Source organism: Pinus tabuliformis, chromosome 3_2, assembly GCF_031772625.1.
Source record: "Pinus tabuliformis cultivar Carrire ecotype Pingquan chromosome 3_2, CPIR1, whole genome shotgun sequence".
In the NCBI taxonomy this organism is placed as follows: Eukaryota; Viridiplantae; Streptophyta; class Pinopsida; order Pinales; family Pinaceae; genus Pinus; species Pinus tabuliformis.
Genome location: NC_142302.1, coordinates 1261094156 through 1261117915, shown reverse-complemented (window position 1 = coordinate 1261117915; position 23760 = coordinate 1261094156). Strand labels below are relative to the sequence as shown.

General features: G+C 39.7%; 2 protein-coding genes across 2 annotated transcripts; one reads left to right on the top strand and one right to left on the bottom strand.

Annotated features, from left to right (window-relative positions):
* Positions 1–1174: 1174 nt before the first annotated feature.
* On the bottom strand, positions 1175–4247 carry LOC149185316 (uncharacterized). The gene is made up of 2 exons (XM_089415621.1): positions 1802–4247; positions 1175–1694 (listed from the first exon to the last, which is right to left on the bottom strand). Exons 1-2 carry the CDS (start codon positions 4245–4247, stop codon positions 1246–1248), a joined length of 2895 nt encoding a protein of 964 aa, XP_089271747.1. The 3' UTR covers positions 1175–1245.
* A 497-nt stretch (positions 4248–4744) lies between these two features.
* LOC149185315 (uncharacterized) lies at positions 4745–5881 on the top strand. Its single transcript, XM_089419080.1, has 2 exons — positions 4745–5157; positions 5249–5881. Exons 1-2 carry the CDS (start codon positions 4769–4771, stop codon positions 5349–5351), a joined length of 492 nt encoding a protein of 163 aa, XP_089275206.1. The 5' UTR covers positions 4745–4768; the 3' UTR covers positions 5352–5881.
* Positions 5882–23760: the final 17879 nt, after the last annotated feature.

The following is a 23760-nucleotide window of genomic DNA, read 5'->3' as shown; positions in this document are numbered from 1 at the left end:
TTATTGTAAACATCATCGCAACATTTAGCTACAGAATCCTGACTTCTACACCATGCTTTTAGATACAAAATCGTAACTTCTTCAAAGAAATGAGAAAAGCTATATGTTTTCCTGGTAGCTGTTATGACAATAAAGTTCTCAAGATGGGGCAAGATAGAATTTGTGAACTATGATTACTTAATGTTAAAGGTAGTCTGAATTGTCAAAGATGTGTGTTAATTAACTTTTCTCGTTCCTTTAAATTAAATCGTAGTATCATTTTTTATGTTGGTTATGACAAGTTTTAAAAGTGAAAGATAGACTTTTCTAGCCTTACTCGTAAAGTTGTGAGTAGAGATGCGCAGAGAGAAATGGACCTCTTTGCCGCCAAATTAGTCCAAAATGCTATCCACCTTGGAGATTTTGAAGGCGAAGGGAAGGTTGGAAATTGCATTTAAAAGAATCCTGCAATCCTGCTATGGAATTGGAAATTGCATTTAGAAGAATCTCGCAATGGAAGTGGACAGTGCATTTAAAGTTGGGGGAATTGTAGATATAGCTGCCTGTTAGTCACAAAGATGCTCCTCTGAAAAACTCAAAACTCTTGTTGTTGTAAACATCATCGCAACATTTAGCTACAGAATCCTGACTTCTTAAAAGAAATGAGATTTATAATTTATTTAAAGATAGAAAAGCTATATGTTTTCCTGGTAGCTGTTATGACAATAAAGTTCTCAAGATGGGGCAAGATAGAATTTGTGAACTATGATTACTTAATGTTAAAGGTCGTCTGAATTGTCAAAGATGTGTGTTAATTAACTTTTCTTGTTCCTTTAAATTAAATCGTAGTATCATTTTTTATGTTGGTTATGACAAGTTTTAAAAGTGAAAGATAGACTTTTCTACCCTTACTTATAAAGAGTGATATAAAAACTAAGAAACATAACAAATACAAAATTCTTCTTGTATTTAATACCAGAAGAGTGTCACACATTCATATAGATGTAAAGGATATTGAATATAATTGTTTTTTAAAGATAGAATAATAAATTATAATTATAAACACATTTCCAAAACACCACTCATGAGTAGATATAATTGTATTGTTCACATTTACATGCAATTAATTATAAAACATTTATATACAATCAACAACAAAGATTTATGTACAAAGAAGCATATAACCACTACTTTGTTACAATAGACTAAGATGTGGAAGAACTCTGACCTTCACAAATGTTGTTGCCACTACTTTGTTACAATAGACTAAGATGTGGAAGAACTTTGACCTTCACAAATGTTGTTGATAGTAGCAGTTGTACTACCCAACAAATGTGTTAGATTTGATTGGAATTTGGGAATGGAAGTAGTGCTCAAAAAAGTGTCTTTGATGTTTTGCAATGTGCCTAGAATGCCCAGCATTGTAGGTCGTCCTTGAGGAGATTCATTTGTGCAAAGCAAACCCACATTTATTAGTGCACTGAGACAATTGAGATCTTTATCTTCTTCAATGCATCTACTAGTCCTCGTTAATAGACCCATGTCCACCACTTCTTGTACTTGGTTTGGAAATCTACTACCCACCCATTTGTGCAATGTCATTCCTTCTACAAACATGTCATGGGTGGGCTTCTTTCTAGTGAGCATTTCCAATAGCACTATTCCATAGCTATAAACATCACCTTTGGTTGTAACTTGTCCTCCCACTCCATATTCTGCATTCATAGATCCTCATCTTAAGTTTTTTAATTTAATTGAGAATGCTAATTAAACATAAGAAAATCACAAGATTGCTTCATATGGGATAGAGTTTAAATAATACCTGGAGGAATGTACCCGGTAGATCCCTTGAGTGCATTTGTGGAAGTGAGAGCTCCATCTTCATTATTTGCAAAACATATAGTAGCAATGCCAAAGTCTATTAAATATGCAGTCATATCTTCACCCAACAACACATTGTTGGGTTTCAAATCACAATGAATCACTTGCACAAAGCAATGATGATGGAGGTATGTCATGCCTTGGGCGATATCTATTGCTATATTCAACCTTTGAATCAAATTCAAACAACTTTGTTCTCCATCATCGGGATATAACCACTTTTCTAGGCTTCCTTTTGGCATTAATGGAAATATCAAAGCTTTGATTTGGAGATCTGAATAGCAAGTTATGACCCGAATCAAATTCCGGTGTCTAACTCTACCCAAAACTTTGCATTCTCTATCAAAACTCTTTTGAGCCCCTTCATTTTGTACATTGAGAAGCTTGACAGCAACCATTGTGCCGTCATTCAAAATCCCTTTGTACACTTTTCCAAAACTACCAATTCCTAACAAGTTTGCATCACTAAATTCATTTGTTGCAATGGCGAGCTCTGCATAGGAGATTCTTCGATGCCCCACATTTAATGATGGACTAGTGTCTCTCTGAATATTTTTCCTACAATTCTTTCTCCACAAGATTGCAAGAAACAAACACAATACAACAATTGCTACAACAACAACCGATATGATAACTCTTTTGAGATTCAAAACACTTTTATGTTTATGAGCATAGCACGGTGGTAGATTTACCCAAGGTCCACATAGACCAAGATTTCCCATAAATGCTGTGGCGCCAATCTTTTTGAAAACTCCTTCTTTAGGGACTTCCCCTAACAACTTGTTAAAAGAAAAATTCAAGTGATGGAGCATTGTGAGATTTGCTAGTGATATAGGTATTCCACCTGACAAATTGTTGGAGGAGAGATCTAGGTCTTCAAGACTTAGAAGTTCACTGATTGACACTGGAATTGGACCTTCAAGTGCATTGTAAGAAAGATTCAGATATGCTACTTCTTTGCAGCTTCCGACGATACTTGGAATATAGCCAGTTATTTGATTTGCCGAAATATCTATGGCTTGAAGCTTATCGAACTTTCCTAGTTCTAAAGGTACATGGCCACTTAATAGATTGTTTGACAAGTTGAAATAGAAGGCTAAATTTGCAAGGCCTGCAAGCTCTTTAGGTATGTGCCCACTAAGCTTGTTGTATGATAGATCTAGCAGTAGTAAGTTCACACATTTCTCTAAACTTGCAGGTATGTTTCCTGATAACTGGTTATGATTAAGATCTAAATATCTTAATTGTTGGAGGTTAGCAATAGAATCAGGGATTTTTCCAGACAAATTATTTCCAAAAATATCTAAGAGACCTAAACCCTTTAGCTGCCCAATTTCCAGTGGGATGTTCCCTTGTAAATTATTGGAATCGATATATAACCTCTCCAACTTCTGAAGCATAATAACTGAAGATGGGATTGACCCGGTAAAAGAATTACCTTTTAAACTAAGGAATGTTAGGCTACTTAAATTTCCAATTGCAGGAGGTATTTCTCCAGCTAATTCGTTGATACCCAAGTCTAAGTGGTAGAGTTTTGTAGAGAGGTGGCCTATAGAAAACGGCAATTGCCCAGTGAAGTTATTCTCAGATAAGTCTACATCTTGTAGATCGGAACAGTTACTAAGAGCAGTAAGAATGGTGTTGCCGCTAATAAGGTAATTGCCGCCCAACAGAAGCTTTCGGAGATGTGTCAATTTACCCAACTCCATAGGCACTATTCCGCTGAGCTGGTTCCCTGGTAAGGCAATCAATTGTAACTTGGTACAATTGAAGAGGGATGAAGGAACGCTGCCACTCAGCTGATTATTAGACAGATAGAGTTCCTTTAACTGGGCGGTCTTCTTGGTACACAACTCCGACGGAATGTGGCTAACTAATTGGTTAAAACCTATATCCAAGTTTTCAAGATTGGTGCAGTTGGACAACGAAGACGGAATGCGTCCCGTGAGATGGTTCTCATACAGAGAAAGAACGATGAGGTGGCTTAGCATACCCAATTCGGAAGGAACACTGCCGTGAAGGTTGTTAACAGCCAATTGTAAGTACTGCAAAGAGGATATGTTTCCCAAGCAGTCCGGGATTGTTCCCGTCAAATTGTTAACACCCAAGGTCATGAATACTAGGTTGGGGAGAAGACAGAGTTGTGGGGGAATGTTTCCTGTCAGATTGTTATAGGAGAGAGTCAAGTTCCGTAAACTGTGGCAGCTACCCAGAGTGGGCGGAATGGAACCCTGGAGTTGATTGAGAGAAAGACGAAGCATCTTTAAGCGAGAGAGGGTTCCCAATTGATAGGGAATTTGACCGTGGAAACTGTTATTGCGAAGGCTGAGTACTGTAAGAAAGGAGAGATTGGCGAGAAGGGGAGAGATTGTACCTTCTAATCCCATGTTCGAAACATTGAGGGAAACGACTCTCTGCCTGCGCCTGCTGCATATGATGCCCGTCCACTCGCAGAACGAAACATTTGGCATCCAAGACGTGGCTAAGGAGTGGGAGGGATCATATGTGATTGCAGACTTGAATGCAAGCAGAGCGTGTTGGTCGGAAGCATTGCTGAGACGAGGAGGATGGTGAGGGAAATGGGCGATGGGTGTGGAAAAGACAAAAGGAGGATTGAGAAAGAGAATGAAAGAAAGGGGGGCGAGGAGAAGCATTATGGTAATCTGCATCTCTTGCGTGACAGAAAGAATGGTTTCTGATGAGAAAATGGAGCTTGGTAATGTAGTAGCTAGGGGAGGGTCGCCAATACATGTGCGCCCTCCTCGCCACGTCGTAATACCACGCGTCAACCCACATGGCTCCGGTACGACACCTGTCCACCGTGGAGCTGGCCGTGTGGGCTATCACCTCCAACATTAAAACACGAACTTGGCGCCATTTACATGGTTCGTCTGGGCTCATTTCGACCATGTTCCATTTTCCCTGTGTCTTTCTGCTCGGGGCCGGTAGTTGGGCGAAGCCCCCCGCCGAAGATGGCGCGGGACGGCCCTGTAACCTGCGCGCATGGTGGTTAGAACCTGTGTTGGGGGAATGCTGTGTTCGGTTGACAGGGTTTGTATTGTTGCGCGCAGAGTCGTTTATTCGAGTGCTGGTTCGAAGGTTTGATGGAGTTTCTGTGTTTCTGGCTGGGACAGCGGTTCTGCTTTTCTTGTGCTTTTCCGCCTGGATTTCTTGGTCGTTCTGGAATGCAAGTTGTTTAACATGGAATGCCGGTTGTTTAGCATTTCTCTGGTGGTGGTCTTATTCGGCGGCATTGTTGTTTGGGGAGGAGTCGGTCGCCATTCTACTGAGCTTGAGGTAACATAACATTTTTAGGGTTTAGCTCTGCTGTTTTTGTTGTTTTTGTGATCTCTAATGGCTTCTAATGGCTTTTTTCTTCCTGTTGCAGGTGTTGCAGGTGTGGAAAAGGACGTTGCAGGTGTGGAGAAGGTCTGGCGAGCTGTGGGGAAGGTGGGGGAGGTCGGCGACCATCCATGGCCTGTAACCGGTAGGATTTTTAATCCTACCAGCTTTACTCTGTGTTTTTCAACACAAGCATATCTAACAGGATATTTTGTGAACTTTCTATGGCATTTTATGGCAGTATTTTGAGCAATTTTTTGAGGGTTTAGGGTTTTAGGCATTCTATGGCATTTTTGCTGTTTTAGGGTTTAGGGTTTTAGGCATTCTATGGCATTCTGTCTGTTTTGGCTGTTTTAGCTCTGTAGCTGCTCTCCCCTGACTTGCATAGCCGGCCTCGAGCAGAAAGACAAAGGGAAAATGGAACATAGATAAAAACGCTGCATTTTTATTGTCCCTGCTATTTTATCTTTTTCATTTGGGATATGAGGGTTTCTCTTTTCTTTCATAGAGTTCTGAGTGCTCTGCTTGAGTTCTGAGTGCTCTGCTTCGTGCTATTGTTTGTTTTATATTCGACTGCTCGGAGGGGAAGGCTCTTCTAAAGCCTCACTAAACCCTTATGAAGCTTCTTCGCAGACTTGCTACTCATGTTGCTCTCTGGGCTACAGTGTTGTATGGAAGCCGTGGACATTTGTATGGACTTTGTATGGAAGTCGTGGACATTTTACGACCTTAATCACAGTTATACTGTTAATTTATTTATGGTTTCTTGAAGTCATAACTGTTATCTTGTTTCCTTCTATGAAAGTCTTATTCCGAATTTTACACACAAGTTGCATTCTCTATTATTTAAATTGACTTGGGCTACAGTGTTGTATGGAAGCCGTGGCCATTTGTATGGACTTTGTATGGAAGCCGTGGACATTTTACGACCTTAATCACAGTTATACTGTTAATTTATTTATGGTTTCTTGAAGTCATAACTGTTATCTTGTTTCCTTCTATGAAAGTCTTATTCCGAATTTTACACACAAGTTGCATTCTCTATTATTTAAATTGACTTGGGCTACAGTGTTGTATGGAAGCCGTGGACATTTGTATGGACATTTGTATGGAAGCCGTGGACATTTTACGACCTTAATCACAGTTATACTGTTAATTTATTTATGGTTTCTTGAAGTCATAGCTGTTAGCTTGTTTCCTTCTATGAAAGTCTTATTCCGAATTTTACACACAAGTTGCATTCTCTATTATTTAAATTGACTTCTCTGGATATTGTTTGAACGCTACTATTCTTGATTTACTCATTGTAGAATATTATGATTTCCTTATGCTGTAAAACCTTGCATAGTGCTAAGTTTTTGAGATCGTTTTCACTTGTGACGGTGCATCTCTATTTGGAGGTTATTTTGTTTTTACAGCTGATGAGTTTATATAGTCCAGAAATGGGTAGGGTTTACTGTTTTATGAACAAAGCTTCTACTCTTTTATTTCCTTTTAATATCGCTCAGCTTTTACTAGCAAACTTTATAGGATTAAATCCTTGTCAGGGTTTTGTTAGAGTTTTGTCAGGGTTTTGTTAGAGTTTCCTTGTCAGGGTTTTGTTATAGTTGAAATGCCCGATAATGCATGCAGAGAGATTGACCGTTCTTCATGAAGAAATAGGTTCGATATCTGCTTGAGTCAGAGTGTTGGTGTTTTCAACCTGTAACTCCAGTGTCTCTCAGTAGTTATGTCTTCGGTCAGGTCTTGAGTGGGCATATCAATTTGGAACAATTTCTGTTTTTTACACCTATGACCTGGAGCATATTTTTCATCACAATTATAGGAGAGTCCATTTCTTTGGTGGTCTGCCATTTGTGTTGGAGACAACCTTTGTACTTCCAAGGGATGTGTAGGAATTGTGCTAAGTTGGAATATTTGATTCTGCAAACAGATTTCTATGCACTTTTGAAACTTTTCTTCCTAGTTGCTTGGGGAACAGGGATATAAGGAGTGCAGAGCTATCGGGAGAGGAGAATGTATTGATAATAGTGATATATTTGTAGGGTGCTGGTGTCCATTGTAGCTGTTGAATTGTCTAGATTGTGTACCTCTGAATGTAAATTTCTTGTAATATGTGAAAAGAATATTGAATCAAAACCCTCCTTGACCCGTATATAGCACATGACCTACTGAAATTTTAAATTTATGGAGTCGGTATAATCTCTATTCCAAAAAACATAATTATTGTTGCTTAGTTGCCATGCATTAGATACTATGAACACTCTTATCAAGAGCCAATTCAATCCCTTTAAGAATGGCATGTGCTTCTGCCTGATTGTTGATCTTTCCTAAGGTTCATTCAAATTTTAAACATTATTTATCTCCAGCGTTGATGACAAGACCCACAATTGCAGTTACCCTGGATTTCCTTTCGGTACACTGATTTCCTTTGAATCTCTCTTATTTTTGCAATGCCTAGTTTTGTGCAGGGAAGTTTAAATTACAGGAAAGCTTAACATGCTGTAGATTTTGAGCTCTGAAGCAATTTTGTGGGATTTTTGTATACCTACTGCTTTGGAATTTCCTTCTTACATGTATTAGAGGCAATTCATAATTTTTCTGTACCGTAATACACTGTTATAGATCAATATTAACCCCAGAACTCATAAGTGTAAAAAGGGATCTAAAGAAACAGAGACATGATTCTCTTGATGCTTAAAAGATCCCATCTTAAGATGGGTCTACGCTGGTTTATATTTTGTAGATTTATAAATTATTGTAATTGTCAAACAATTGATCTACTCATGAAGGAAAATGAAAAAGGTGAATAGGTGCTTAGAAAAGAATTAATGACTAAGCCACAATTCGTCATATAGCTGATTAGGTTACTGTGCACCCAAATTTCTCAATTGCTTTTGGAAAGTTGATATAACAAGATGGAACAATATGATTCTCATAGTTGTTCATCAACTGATTTGATTAATTTAGATACTTCCATCATTTTTACTGACACATATAAAAACACATGCTCTTTATAAGTTGGGCATACTCCACGGTGGACAGGTGTCGTACCGGAGCCATGTGGGTTGATGCGTGGTATTATGACGTGGCGGGGAGGGCGCACATGTATTGGCGACCCTCCCCTAGGTGATTGATAAAAATCATAACTATGTTCTTTATTGTATTTCTAGTTTCCAGCAATGTAAAGTTCTTATTCATTCTAATTCAATCAATAACATGCTAAGTATAGAGTTCCTTACTACTAGTGCCTCGTACATTAGAAGCGAGCAGGAGGTGTTTCTAATTGTCAGTGTAGACTTCTATTCAGTGTTAAGTGATTGTAAACTTGCCCAGCACTGTCATCACATTATAACGGTCCACTTATTGGAGCCATAAGTGAGTTTAGAGCTTTGTACAGTGCGCACAGAATAACTTATAGAAATAGTTTTATCATAATTAATATTTTACAGAAAGACATATTCCATTGAAAATTTCTTATCAACACACAGTTAGGTTGCCACAAGAAATCACTACTAGGTTGTAAGCCAAAATGTTGCTGTGCCAAGAAAAAGATACAATCCATCCAAAATCCACATCATAATGTGGTTAGAACCGAAAACATATGACACCCCTATTCTTTATGGCCCTGAGAATCTTGAGTGCCAAAACTCCCTGAGTTACCTTCTTGAGCCAGGTAGGTTGGCCTACCAGTCAAGGGCTGATTAGGAAATGGTCGATTGTTGCCATATGATTGATTCCAATTTGCAGCTTCCAACCATGGAGGTATTGAGTACCCATACCTCACATTTGCACTACTGACCCCTGCATTAAGTGGAGGTGTGTAATGAGCATACAGAGAATTGACACCAGCTCTGGTAGGAACAAGGCAAGTGGGTAAACCCTCGGTTTGATAGTGGGGCACTTGAATGTTTATGAGATCTTGGAATAATGGTGTATTATCTGCAATGGAGTCCAATGAGTTTGAAATAATCCTAGTTTCATCAGCTATTCTTGTATCGTTGATCATCCCTTGTTCCTTTTCAAGCATTTGTTGTGCCTTTCGTTTTTCCTTTTCCTGTCTTGCCATTTGCTTTTGTTGGTCCTTAACTTGCCTTGCTTTATCTCTTTCAATCCTTTCTTCTGCTCGCTGTTGTGCTGCAACAATCCTTGCTGCCTTCTTCTCCTTGACCATATCCTTCTTTTTCTGTTTTAATTCTTGCATTTCAAGTTTCTTTTTTTCTGACTCAACTAACAGGTTTATATAGTCCTCTGAGGTGAGTAGCTGTGAGCTTCGGCCCAGACGAAGACTACCCGGTGCACCTTGCGTTTTTCTCATTGATACTCTCTCTACTGGTAGCTTTAGGAACTGTCCAAGTGTCTTCTCCACCCCTTCCACCTGCATGTCATTGCTTGGTACTTCCCTTTCAGTATCTGTTGGAACTGATTGAACCATATCATTATCTTCATTTGATGCCTCATTATGTCCTTCATCTTCTTCCATTGATCTATTGTCCACAAAAAAATGAACAATTTCACTGTTCAATTCTGCTGGTTGTGAGGGCATGTTCATGCTTTCTTCATTGGTTGCTGAGACACTATGTGCATTCAAATTGATCATTGCTTCTGCTAGCCATGAAGGTGGGGTTACTTGGCTTGGCAATGTCAATTGGTCATTGTCAACTGCATGTTCAACAATATCATTAGCAATATCAGCGACAGGAATTTGATGTTCTTGAGTTGGTGGAACAATCTCCATGTTACTAGGAATTTGTTCATTGTTATATTGTGTTTCACACACAGTTTCATCATCTTCAGCATATAACTGTCCTTGAGACAGGGAAATCATATTACCAGCTGCAACAACATCATCTTGGTCATCTACTTCTTGCACTTCAACACATGTTTGGACATTCCCTTCTTCCTGACCATCCACATGAAACGCTTGGCTACAACCAGTGTCATGCATAAGAGCATCATAGTTCAGTGGCCAGATTCCTGTCCTCCTAAAGCCAGCCTTGATATTTGATGGTGTCGAAGCCCTTTTAAAAGCTTTACTTGCAAGCTCTGCTAGCTCAAACCTTTTCACCTCAACCCCTGGATTCTTTGCCATCCATGCAGCACGCTCCGACCTGAAATAGTTCTTGAAAGGGCCAAACACACTAACATCAAGGGGTTGCAGCCTATGAGTGGTATGAGCGGGCAATGTCAACAGGTCGATGCCTAAATTGTTTGCTTCCTCAATTGTTTGTACAGCCATGTGGCTCCCATGGCCATCTAATATCATAAGGTGTCTGTTATTAGGCGAGACGCCACCTGGTACCGATGCAGCAAAGTGAAAAAGCCAACTTAGAAACAGTTCTTTAGTCATCCATGCATGGGGATGTGCAGCCATGCATGCACCTGGTTCACAGTTCTGTATATAGTTTTTCAGTTGATTTTTACCTTTGAATAGATAAAATCCTGGGATTGAAGTACCAATTGCATTAACACAACATAAAATAGTTATCCACTCCCTGCTCTTGGGCAAAATCTTTGGCACATTTCGGCTCCCTCTCTTGGCAATTACCCGCATGCCACAATTCCTCCCTGCCTGTAAACCTGTTTCATCACAGTTCCATATATGGTCTGCTCCATAAGAATGTTTATCATAAGCACTAGAAAGTGTGTCATAGAATTTTTGCACAACTGCAGGGCGCAAATTTAATGCTCTGTCTCTGTCAAGGCCCTCAGCAGTACGCAATACAAGTTCTGGATGCCTTGTTTTAAACCCAAACCACCATGATTTACCAGGAAACCCATCTTTGAATGGGTTTGGCCTCCCTTGACAGATTTGAGCAACTGTTGATTTGAGTTGTATCAACTCTAGCCCATGTCCCAGTTGGGCCATCTCTTTACACCACTCAACCACCTCGGCCTCCTCATCCTCAGTCATAACTGTAAGAGGCCCTCTACGTTTTGTATGAGTCAGTCCATTTATCCAATAATGTATTGACGAGGGAGGAATACCATGTTTTTTTGCAGATGCCCGAACTGAGTATCCATTAAACTCTATGTCGTCAATTGCAACTAACATTTGTTCTTTTGTCCATCCTCTTATAGCACTGATCTTTTTAGTTGAGCTTGCCCCTTGGACTGTTGTTGATGGTGGTTCTGTGGCTGATGGTGTGTTAACATCAGCGGCTGTCACATGGTCATCTTCAACAATGTTCCCTGGTGCATTGCTGGCATCGACATCAGCTGGCCTGTCATCATCAGACGATGTGCATCGCAGCTGCGCACCCCTTGTCACTCTCCTGCCACTTCTCCTTGTACGAGCAGAGTAACTTCCTTTTGCCATAGATGCAACAACCTGTAAAATTATTGCATGCATTTAGACATTAGAATATATGTTAAATTATGCTTTATTACTTCTGCAAAAATTACTTTTCCTCTATTACAGGAAATTATCAAAACATTTTGGATACAGAGCTTGTTACAGGAAATTATCAAATGTGAAGGAGATATGTGCTACTAAAATAGTTACACTTCCTCCATACAAATATGTTATTTTCCATTTTTATTAGGCTAAAAAGAAGTGTGGGTGGGGAACTGATTGTCAGTTTGCTCACTCAGAAGAAGAACTTCAAAAGGGTCAGCCCGAACTTTCTATTTTTGGTCAGAAACTAGAAACAATTTATGGCAATGCAATAAGTTCCAACATTTATGACGAGGTAAATAATTATAAAATCAAGTTGTCCATGCATTATGAGAAAAAGGGAACCTATTCAAATGGGTTGAAGTGCAAATTTTCCCATGGACACAATGAGCTTAGGCCTTTAGGTCACAGATTCATGCAACAATTTGTCCTAACAAAGCATTTTTTTTCAACGTTGTCAAAGAAAGACTCAATTTGTTGATTTTGTCCTGATAGAGCATTTGTTTTCAGCTGTCAAAGAAAGACTCAGTTTTTTGATATTTAACAAGGATCGAATTTGTAACTTTTTTGGCCATGAATATTTCACTGAGATTGTGTGTTGAATTTCAATTTGATAAGAGATGAAATATTTCAGAACAAATATTATTCTATAGTTGCTAACAATTTGAGGATATTTAATGCTATTCCTAATTTTCTCTACATTTTTGGAATTAAAAAATCTTGGTCTTTGATTCCTTCTACTTGTTTACCCATGATCAAATTCTATTACCAATTGAAAATTATGTTACCCACATTTTTCATTTTTTCAGTAAGGACAAAACATTTTGGATACAGAGCTTGTTACATTATGATTCTATGGTCTCCCAGGTGTCATAGGCAAATGGTTTTACTTCAGTTTAATTGAGTTTCATTGCAGTCATTTATTTTTTTATATTTTTTCATATAATTTATTTACTTATTTTGAATATTGTGAAGAACAATCTCTGCTCCAAGATTTCTCTCCATTATCTGTGACTTAATTTACAGTGCTGAATTATGTAAATCCCCATTCCTTTGGTCCAACTTTTACAACTCCGTATGGCTCGGGCTCTCCATACCCTAAGGTCTCGAGCTCAACGAGGTGAAAAGATATGAAGGCCAATAAGACTGTCATCTGATATGTTACTTATAATTGTGTTTTCTCATTATCTAAAATCTTACAGTCATCTAATCCAATAAAGAGAAATGGTCATCTGCTCGGGTTTCCATTCTAAGATACCATTCCCCAGTTCTATGGTCCATTCATCAGTAGTATAAATTCACTTATTTGCAGTCTTTCGACTCAATATCAAAATGTTTGCTTTCTCAATAGCTTCATGCTTCTGAAAATATGTGAAAAATATGTGAAAAATTACTAAGTTTATCAGAGTCATTAAAGTTACAATTCGTTTATGTTCTATGTTTTAACTCATCCATGTTCACTCGGATCTTGTCACTTCTGAATTGCCCAAAATCGGATGGTTCACACTAGGAGTACAGTTTGACATCGGCTGGCATTCTTTCTTTTACAATAACCTTTCCTTCTTTCTGACAGGAGGTCTTATAATAATATAGTTGTCGACCAGTAAAGTAAGTCAAGCAAGCCAGTTCGGTAGCTGTCCAACGAGCAAAGGCTTCTTTCTTTAGAGTGCTGCCCGCCCCCTTCTTCATTCATTCATTTAGGCCCGACTAGGAGTGGATCCAGGGAACCTGGCTCGGGAACAACTTCTTACTAGTAGGGGCTAATCAAAATAAGAGAGTCCAATCTCTGAAATAGAGCTTAGTCTCTCCCCATAGTAGTATACTAGTAAAAGGCGTAGATTATGACTTGATCCAATAGAGTCAGAACACCTTTATATCTAAAAGAAATGGTGCTCGATGAAACGATCCAGATTCCACACTATGTTGTGGGCTGGGGGAGAGCTGCTCTGCGAAGCTAGGCGTTCAGTGTTCTTATGGAGGAACCATAGAACCCAAGCCATAATAAAGGTTCAATTCCTGTAAGCTAAGGTTCAAGGTTCAATTCCTGTTAGGTAAACAAGCTATCGCTAAATTCCTGTAAGCTAAGGTTCAAGGTTCAATTCCTGTAAGCTAAGGTTGAAGGTTCAATTCCTGTTAGGTAAACAAGCTATGACTACAGTACTAGCACGACATACGTAACATTTGGACATACGTAACATTTGTGATATGTAAGTTGTAATCCCTATGAAGTTGATGATCGAATAATTCGTGTAAGCTAACCTTCAATTCCTGTAAGGTAAGCAACCTGTGACATTGATTAGATGGATACGACTGTATTCGATAGCTTAACTCTATAAGCTAGAACACATACATAAACTCTGTATAAAAAAAGTTAACTGTAACTGTATAGGTTAACTGTCACCACCCTATGGAGAGAACTGTAATGTAAGAAATCTGATAAATGAATGGAAAGAACTGTAATGTAAGAAATTTGATAAATGAAAACAATAAAAACAGAACTGTAAGAAGAATGAGTTGTAATTCATATAACTGACTTGAATATATTGGCTACTGTTCTGTGATGTTGTCTTGAAGTTTGCTGAATAGTTTGAAAGCATAAGATGCAACTTCAACAGTGGGTGGACTTCTTTTATAGTTTTGGGGACTTGATTTTAATTGGTGGACATGGATGCACATGGATTGCAATGGCTTCATTTTGAATGTGTGGTATGGATTTAATTTGCTGTGATCTAATGGTTGGGAATTGTTTATTTGTTGATCCATGTGCTTTGATCTGTTTTAATGAGAAATAGAGTGAGTTGGGTGTCATTTATTGCAGTTATTGGGTCTGGGTGTCATTTATTGAACAAAGTGGATTTAATTCTTATTGGGTTGGGTGTCATTTATTGAACAAATTGGATTTAATTGTTGTTGGGTTGGGTGTCATTTATTGAACATAGGGTGTTTAGTTGTTGAACAACACAGCAGTTATGGCTGACATACATTCCTTTTGTTATGTGCAGGTAGGCATATTTATTTGGGATGCAAAGTTGCAGTTCTGATGAGTGGGGGTTGAAGTGACTGCTGTTTTGTACTTCTGGAATAGACCAGTTTGGAAGCCTTTATGGCTCTAGCTGTTTTCTACTTGGGTCAATATGTTTTGCAATATTAAATAGTTAAATACTATTTATGGACAGTTGTGGGCCCAGTCAATATATGGGTGATTTTTGGACATAATTTAAAACTTATTTAAACATAATGTTATTTATTTCTGTTTAAATATTGGTTTCAAAAGTCTTAATCACTGGTGGTTTGGTGGGACCAGTATTATATCAACTACTGGTCCCTGCACAAGAATAGGAATCTCTCCCCTATATAGCTGCTGCTGCATTGAGTGAAGAGACTCAAATTAAGAATGGCAAGAATCTTTTCAAGATGTTCCGGTCGGTTAATTTTCCGAAAAGAAGACCGCACTTACATAAATTAAGGCCAAAATTTGGAGTTAAATTTGGAGTTTGACCTTTTCACAGAAGTAAGAAAAGAATATCACATTTCAATAAACTTCGCATTAGTTGCATACCCCTGGCGTAAGGCAAATTAAAGCTTTCTTCTATTTGAAGTTTGAATAAATTGAACGCTGATGTTTTACTTTTACCGTAAAACAGGGTAAGGAATACGGCATTTGCACTCCATAAAATCCGCACTCCATAAAAATCAATACTTAAAACGTTAAAGTAAATATTACTTCAATGTACGGCAAAATAAATTGAAAAAAAATCTAACACACCCTAAAATAAATAAAAAAGGCCATAAAATTAATCATAAATCTTTCTCCTTGCCTCTCAATAAACCAAAGTAAAATGTCCATCCAATTAATAAAAAATCTTTCTCCTTATCATTGGGTGACGAAATGCCTTTTTTTAAGGAAATAAAAGTAACGAATTACCTTTTTTTTTTTAATCACATTCCGTTATAGAAATTGCTATATAAGTTTAAATGTTGTATTTAAATAAATTAAAAAATATTAATAAAAATCATATATAAAAGTTTTATTATAGAAATGATAATATTGCTTTACAAAAAATATGTATGATTCTATTAAAAAAAATGTATATTTTCTTAAGAAAACACATAAATGGGCACATTTACATTTCTTTTTAATTTTATTAAGATAATAAGACAAAGTAAAACGTAATTTAGGTCAAAAGGGTCGTTTTAGTTATTTATTTTAAGTTTTTTTGGTTTGGGTATTCAATAATGGTATGTGTTTTTGTATTCTTCCATTAATTAATAGTCTTGGTTTAATAATAGTTATTTCTTGTAATATTTATGGTAATAAACAAGCTTAGTTTATAATTAGAATGAAAAGTATTATATTTTTTATGCTTAATTTATAATTAAAATAGAAATTCATTCCTTATTCTTGTTCTTGGAAATGTTTAGAGAAAAATTAAGATCTAAACACTCTAACCCTCTAACCTTTTGACAATGTTAAAACTCAAACACACTAAGAAAACTTTCCTCTCATAAAATGAAATATTTAGTTTCTAATAAAACTTTCCTCTAATAAAATGAAATATTAGAATATTTAGTTTCTAATAGCGAGTTTCCAATAGGTGGCTAATGATTATGATTGATCATAGGTATTTCACATACATGCATTAGCCATACATTACAATCAAATGAATATTTGAGGAATTATAAGAAGAATGTGTAGGAGAATCTAGATATTATGAGACAAAAAGGATGAATGTCCAATTGTTGTGCTTGCAAATGATGATCTAAAAGAGGGTACATGTTGCTTCCTCGCATGGTGTGGATATGGAAAATTATTTAATGTTTAACAATATTCCAACACGCCTATTTTAAATTTAAAATAATGATTTAAAATCTAGGAAGAGAGAGAAAGTGATAGAAGGAATCTCTAGTGTGTGGGTCGGGCCTTCATATCCATGGTAGGAGGATTTCAATGAGGAGGAGGAGGAATGAGAGGAGGAAGAACAGGGGGCAGGGGACCTGTGCAATGTTACAACTGCAATCAAGAAGGACACGTCCCCAGGGATTGTCCTCTTCCAAGAAGACCTTGGTGCTCCAATGTCGGGTTAACGCACATGCAAGAGAGGATTGTCCGAGTTGATTACGAGATGGGAAGAGCAAACCAGGCAATGGAGGATTAACTTGATCAATGCAAAACCGATGGCTACTGAAATAATTCCACTGTCCAACATAAACATAGTCACCAGGGGAGGAAAGAAGACGAGGGCTAACCAGGGTGCGCCAGACCAACCCCCTGATTGTTCGGGTAGCTTCCCCAAAGCGATCATACGACCATGGATAGCAGAAGCAATACTATAAGGAGGCATCAAAGTTGTTTGAAAACTTGGCAGAATCCTAGAAGGACAAATTGCCAGATTTGGAAAAACCCATTGTTTCCCACCTGATTGAGGAATGGTTCAGACTATTCTTGCATATTGTCGACAATGATCAGATGTTAGGGGAGCTGTGCAAGAGTCTGAAAGCAGTTCTGCTAGAAGGAGAAACTAGGGAAGAAAGAATCTCGGCGAATCTGTCGGAGAAGCACACGAGAAGGGTTCAAAGAAATAAGAAGAGAACAAGCAGGGAATTTAGAATTGACACACAAGTTGCAAGATTCCAGATCAAAGATACAATGTTAGACCTGGGTTCAGACGTTAACATTCTGTCCAGGAAAACATGGGAGGCATTGGGGAAACCACAGTTGAAGTATCCACCAATCTAACTATGGATGGATAACCAGTACTGCATTTTTCCCATCGGAAGGCTAGAAGATGTGGAAGTAGATGTAGCGAGAGTGAAGACACGCAGATTTTGAGGTGATAGATATATGGGTGACAAAGATCCTTACCCAACACTGTAAGGCATTGACTGGGCTTATGAGAATTATGTTGTCATCGATCTCAAGAAGGAGTTGATGATCTTTGAGGTGGAGGGGATACAGGTGATATAGCCACTGGATCCATACCAGGGGTCAAGATTCACGGAACGCTGGACCAACACTACCGATTAACAACAGGAAGGAGGGAGGATTTCATCAATCCTACGGTGGAGGGATCAGTCAGTTAGAAGAGTATACAAAGCTCAGAGGTTGGCTTTGAGGCTGCATGGGATGCTTGGCAGCAAGGAGCATATGAAGTTGACACGAGACGCTATGCTACGATATGCCGCATCAACTGGATTGGAATGGAGGTAAGTGATTATCCCACTTTCCATGGCATAGATTTGGTAGACGCATTTCTAAATAAGTTTGATAAAACCATAAGGGAAAGCCACAAGGTACCATTGCTAGACATTGCAATGCAAGCAATCCCAACACACTGGTGGGGAGCACACCACAAAACCCTTCGTGACTGTCATAAGATCAAGTGGGCCATGAGCGAAAGGTTCAAGCCAGAAGGGGACCAACTGCGAGAGATTGTATAATACAGGGGGAACTATGATCCCCAACAACACCTGGAGAGTTGCACAGACAGATGGAACAGGGAACAGATCCCGAAGGAACTATGGGTTCACATGTTCATACACACCTTGGGTACATTTCTTCAGGCGTGGTACATACAGGAAGAAATTTGAGGACAAACATGGGACTGGGATGCACTGGATAAACAATTCGGTAGCAGTTTCTCATTGAAAGATAGTGATAGACGGCTAACCGAGGCTCTGTATTCCATTAAAAGAATCATCTTCACATCAGGACAGTTGTGGGAAGGATGCATTGACGAAAAATCCATGCAATACTTTTACGAGTCAGGGTACCCAAAGTCCATGGCTTGCGGGAAGGTGAGCGCAGATCTAGAGGAGGACGATCTATAGGGATTTTGGGCACCTGGCATTTTAGGAGACTGAAGGAGAAAGGGATATTTGAGAAGAACCGGCAATAGATTCCCCTCACTTGCTCATAGTAAAATTGCAGAAGCACAACATTGGCACGAAGGACAAATCTAAGATGGCATCAATCGGGGACTACTGGGACGAGCACATGACTAAGGAATTTTTTTATCTATTGCGGGAGTATGAGGACTTATTCCCAACTTTAGTCGCTGAATTAAAAGGAATCAAAGGAGACATTGGAGAAATGAAAATTGTGCTAAAGCCTAACACCAAGCCTGTGAAGCACAGATCGTATACGCTGAATCCAAGAGTAAAAGAAAAGGTCAAGAAGGAGATAGATAAGATGTTGGAAGCAGGACTCATCTTTTCGGTAGACGAAGCAAAATGGGTCATCCCAATAGTGATCGAGAACAAAAAGGATGCCATGGAGATAAGGGTATCTTTCTGGTAGACGAAGCAGAATGGGTCAGCCCAATAGTGATCCAAAACAAAAAGGATGCCATGGAAATAAGGGTCTGTGTAGGCTACCGCAGCCTCAACAACACCTATGTACATGACCCATTCCCCATGCCTTTCAGTGATGAGGTTTTGGATAACGTTGTGGGGAATGAAGCATACTCCTTCAAAGATGGGTTCTCAGGGTACCATTAGGTTAAATAACAGAGGAGGACAAGAAGAAAACAACGTTCACCATAGAATGGGGCTCGTATGCATACCATGTCATGCCATTTGGCCTAAAGAATGTGCCTGCTAATTTCTCCCGGATTGTTATCGTTGCTTTCAAAGATTACACTCACCGATTTTTGAAGGTATACATGGACGATTGGACAATTTATATCCTTTTGAAGAAGCATGACAACTTACTCAGAGTGATGTTTGATTGGTGCAGACAGTTACAAATCTCTCTGAACCTAAAGAAGTGTATCTTTGCAGTTCCATTTGGTACGTTGCTGGGCCACATCGTTTGCAAAGAGGGTGTTTGTGTGGACCCTGCAAAATTTGTGGCAATTGTAAATATGGACCTGCCGACCAATTTGAAGTAGTTGCGATCAACGCTGGGCCACATAGGGTATTATCGCCGATTCATTCGCAGCTATGCGTCCATCACCGCTCCCATAGAGAAGCTACCCAAGAAGACGAAAGCATTCAAATGGACAGAGACTTTTCAAGTGACATTAAACATCCTGAAGGAAAATTTGAAAGTGCTTCTATCTTAGTATACCCAGACTAGAATAAGAAATTCCACGTACATATTGATGCATTGGGCATTGCTCTAAGGGAAATGTTGGTGCAACCAGGAGAAGGGAACTTGGATCATCTGATATACTTTGCAAGTAGGAAGTTGTCAACTGCAGAAAATAACTACACCATGACCAAGAGAGAAGCATTAGCCATGGTGTACTCCTTGCAAAATTTTCAGCACTATTTAATTGGAGCCCCATTCACATTCTTCACCGATCACTCGACATTAAAATACTTGGTCAACAAGCCAGTCTTAGAGGGAAGAATCTGCAGGTGGTTATTGTTGTTCCAAGAGCTTACATTTGAGGTCATCATTAAACTAGGTTGGTTGAATGTGGGACCTGATCACCTCTCAAGACTTGAATAGGGGGAAAGTGGGGGCTCCCTGGATGACCAACTACTAGATGCTCATTTCTTCCGCATAGAAGAAATAGTAGATTACTTGGAAGAAATCACATCTTTCCTGGCCATAGGGAAATGTCTGGGGGGATATATGGCAAAGCAGAAGAGATACATGGTGGTGCGAGCGGTTGGCTATCAGCTGATCGCAGGACATTTGTATAAGTTGGGCCTCGATTAGGTCTTGCGGTAGTGTCTCCTCCAGCATGAAATGCAATATGTCCTATGGGAGTGCCACTCTAGAGTTGCGAGAGGACATGTTAGAGGAAAAAAAATGGTGAGGAAGGTTTTGCAAGCATGGTTATGGTGGCCTACACTCTATAAGGATGCCAAAGAATATGTGAAAGGGTGTGGTGTATGTCAGAGAGTTGGAAAATCGTCGCATCGTGATGAGTTACCATTACATCCGGTATGTGCAGTACAGATCTTTGAGAAGTGGGTAGTTGATTTCATCGGTCTAATCAATCCACTAGCGTGTCATTCTCAAGCATGGTATATTATCACAGCTACCGAGTATCTCACATGATGGGCGGAGGTGGCACCAGTGAAAGACTGTACAACAAACACAGCTGCGAGGTTCATTTTTTTAAACATCATATCAAGGTTTGGGTGCCCAAAAAGACTGATGAGTGACCAAGGAACTCATTTTATAAATGAAACAATTGTGTCTCTCCTGCAGAATTTCCTAGTCCAACATCATAAGAGAATCCCATACCATCCTGAGGCTAATGGGACGGTCGAAGCCTTCAACAAGATACTTGAAAAGGGACTAACAAAGATATGTTCAGCAAATCGAGATGATTGGGATGAGCGTGTACCAGCCACACTATGGGCATACAGAACGACAGTAAAGAGATCACACAAGCAAACACCTTTCTAGTTGGTATATGGATGGGAAGTCATGGTACCAACTGAATTTGCAGTATCGAGCATCTTCATTTCTCAAACTACAAAGATGACAGATGATGCATCGCTACAGAAGCACTTTGAGGAATTGATGGAATTAGATGAAGCCAGATTTCTAGCCGAATTCCACCAATCCATTGAGAAAAGAAGATAGAAAGCATGGCATGACAGACACATTAAGAAAAAATATTTCACAATCGGAGGGCAAGTTTTATTGTATAACAGTAAGTTCCAGAAGTTCCCAGGCAAGTTGCAGATGCATTCGTTAGGTCCATTCATACTCGTGAAAATCAGGGAGTCCAGAGCAGTGAAGCTCACACAACTAGATGGAATATTGATACCAGGATGGGTGAATGGTGCATGCCTGAAGCGTTTCCACTAGCCCAACACCCAATTTTCTAATTGATGGGGTCTCTGAAAAGGGCCCATAGGTAGGTTTAGAGTAAGTAGGAATAATTCAGTCAAGCAGTCAGTCCATTTATTTATTTACTTCCAATACAATAAAACCCATGTGTTAGTTAAGTTGTAGCACCTATGCCACCACACCGCAACCGACTGTGGTTGGGGAGGTCAGTGACACGTTTCACAAGTCTTATTCATCGTACTTAGAGTCCTTTCCATAATAATTAGGAAATAATACCCCTGTCAAGTAAATTTCCATAGAATCTTTTCCTATTATGGAAATAATTAACTAATAAATGCCCACCATTACGATCACATTATTACCCATCTGCTCCACTTTGTACTTTTTTCCATGATACGTCATCTGAGTCATTAGCTACACAATGTGCCAAAGGAGTCCAGTACAACTAGGCTTAGTACCTATGCAAGGAGTTCTTGACGAATTGTCGTGAGGCCCAGGATGAGGGCAAGGCCTTTCATTATGCCTGGTGACTACTGTTAATAGTCTTGGTCACATGGAGGATGTCAGAGGACAGTCAGTTTCCTCCACAAGACCCAAACCTTCATGAGGTAGTGAAGTTCGCTTCGCTCTGGGAAACCAACGATGCAGCGCAGGTCACTGAAACCAAAATGTTCTGGGTACTATTCGAGATGGATTTGTGCACAGTGATCAGCCAAAGGCCGAGGCTGTCACCTACCTTATATGAACAACTTGTGCCCTGTGTAGAATTCAAGGTGGATTTCAACAATGTCTCAATCCGCGCGCGATGAGATCCAAAGAAGACATTGTATAAGTTACCTTACCTTGTGGGTGAGGCAGATGTACAAGAGATTGTTTAGAAATGGCGAGGGGAGTGACTGCACCCATCAGATCCGGGCAAGGGAACCAGTAAGACAGCGGAAGGTACCTCTGCGCAGACCAAAATAACACAAAAACTGAAGGAGGCAGAGTAGGTTGCAGCTCGAGAGAAAGATGCGCAACAAAAGGAAGGTTCTGCCAAGGAAGTTGTTGCTAAGGCAACTGCCGACAAAGAGTGGGAGCACAAGGAAACCACTATAGAGGTTTAGGAATCTGCCTCCCATCATCCTTAGGACCAGGAGGAGTCAAATTGTGAAGGAGGCGAGGGTGCAGAGCAGGGAACCCCATTTGTGCTCAAGAAAAGACCGAAACAGACAACTTCGGGGCCGCGAAAGAAGCAGAAGGCAACCAAATTCTCCCAGGTAGATATGTTATTCCTCACTGAGGGGGACTTAGACAAGATTGGAGATAAGGTCCATGATATGATGACAGTGTTATAGACCCAATTTGAGCAGCAGTACCAGCAAGCGCTGGGAAATGTGTAGAAGGATCTGCGTGAGCTCTAGATCTAGACGAGGTGACTCCAAGCGAGCATGGGTCAAGCGAGTCTGCAGCTAGTGAGCGCAATAGTCCTAGATATAGATCAGACTTTGGATCTCAGAGTGATTCAATTACCAAACGAGGCCCTGCCCGCCCAATCAAAAGAAGCGAACACCCAACTATCACAGATCAAGGATCTGGGTGTCAATCTCGTGGCACTCCCTATCTAGACCCTACAAGAATTGCACCAAGGTGTATCTGATGAACTCAGGGTAAGGGAGCAGCGTGCACTAATTGTGATCATTGAAGTCAAGACCAACAACCAAAAGATATTTGCAGAAAAGGCGCAGGTGCTGAAGAAGAAGGAAGAAATTGCTATGCGCAACCAACATTTGGAAGAAGTGATTACACAACAATGTAATGTGCTACCTAAACTCAATATTCCAGCAGAAGCAAAATCAACAGAGAAGATACAGAAGTTAGTTGTGGCGGTCAGGGAGTCAAAGGATGAAATCGTCTGAGTCCGATTTGAACTACAACTACAGCTTTTGGAGCTGCAGTTGAAGCTGCAACCGACTACTCTGCCAGAGGTCCAGGAGCAATGATCAAGGAAGGAATGGCCACATTAGATGCAATAGTCAAGGACTGCACCAAATTATTTGAGCAGGACATGGAGCTTTGGACATCTCTGTAGGAGGACCCCACTTTGCAGAAGATCGACACTAGCCTTAGGGAAAAGAAACAACAATTTGATGAGATAATGTTGACTGCATGCACTTTGGCGCCATTCCAGTGGTTCACACGGTTACAGGAAGGAAAGCAGCTGCAAACTGGGATTGAAGATTTGTGCTAGAAAGAGTCCATTCTAAGGGCCATAACCCAACCTTGGATAGAGGAAGCCAACCAGATCACTATGTCCGTGTAGAGAAAGTTAAAGGGCATCCAACAGACACAAAGGACTATGGGCCTCATGGTGGAAGGACCCACTATGGAGAAGCTCATCGAGGAAGTACACCAGGCCACTATG

Coding starts and splice junctions, on each gene's coding strand:
- LOC149185316 (XM_089415621.1), bottom strand. CDS start 4,247: ATGGGATTAGAAGGTACAATCTCTCCCCTTCTCGCCAATCTCTCCTTT. Junction 1,695..1,801: donor TACCGGGTACATTCCTCCAG/GTATTATTTAAA, acceptor CTATGAATGCAG/AATATGGAGTGGGAGGACAA.
- LOC149185315 (XM_089419080.1), top strand. CDS start 4,769: ATGTTCCATTTTCCCTGTGTCTTTCTGCTCGGGGCCGGTAGTTGGGCG. Junction 5,158..5,248: donor GCCATTCTACTGAGCTTGAG/GTAACATAACAT, acceptor TTCCTGTTGCAG/GTGTTGCAGGTGTGGAAAAG.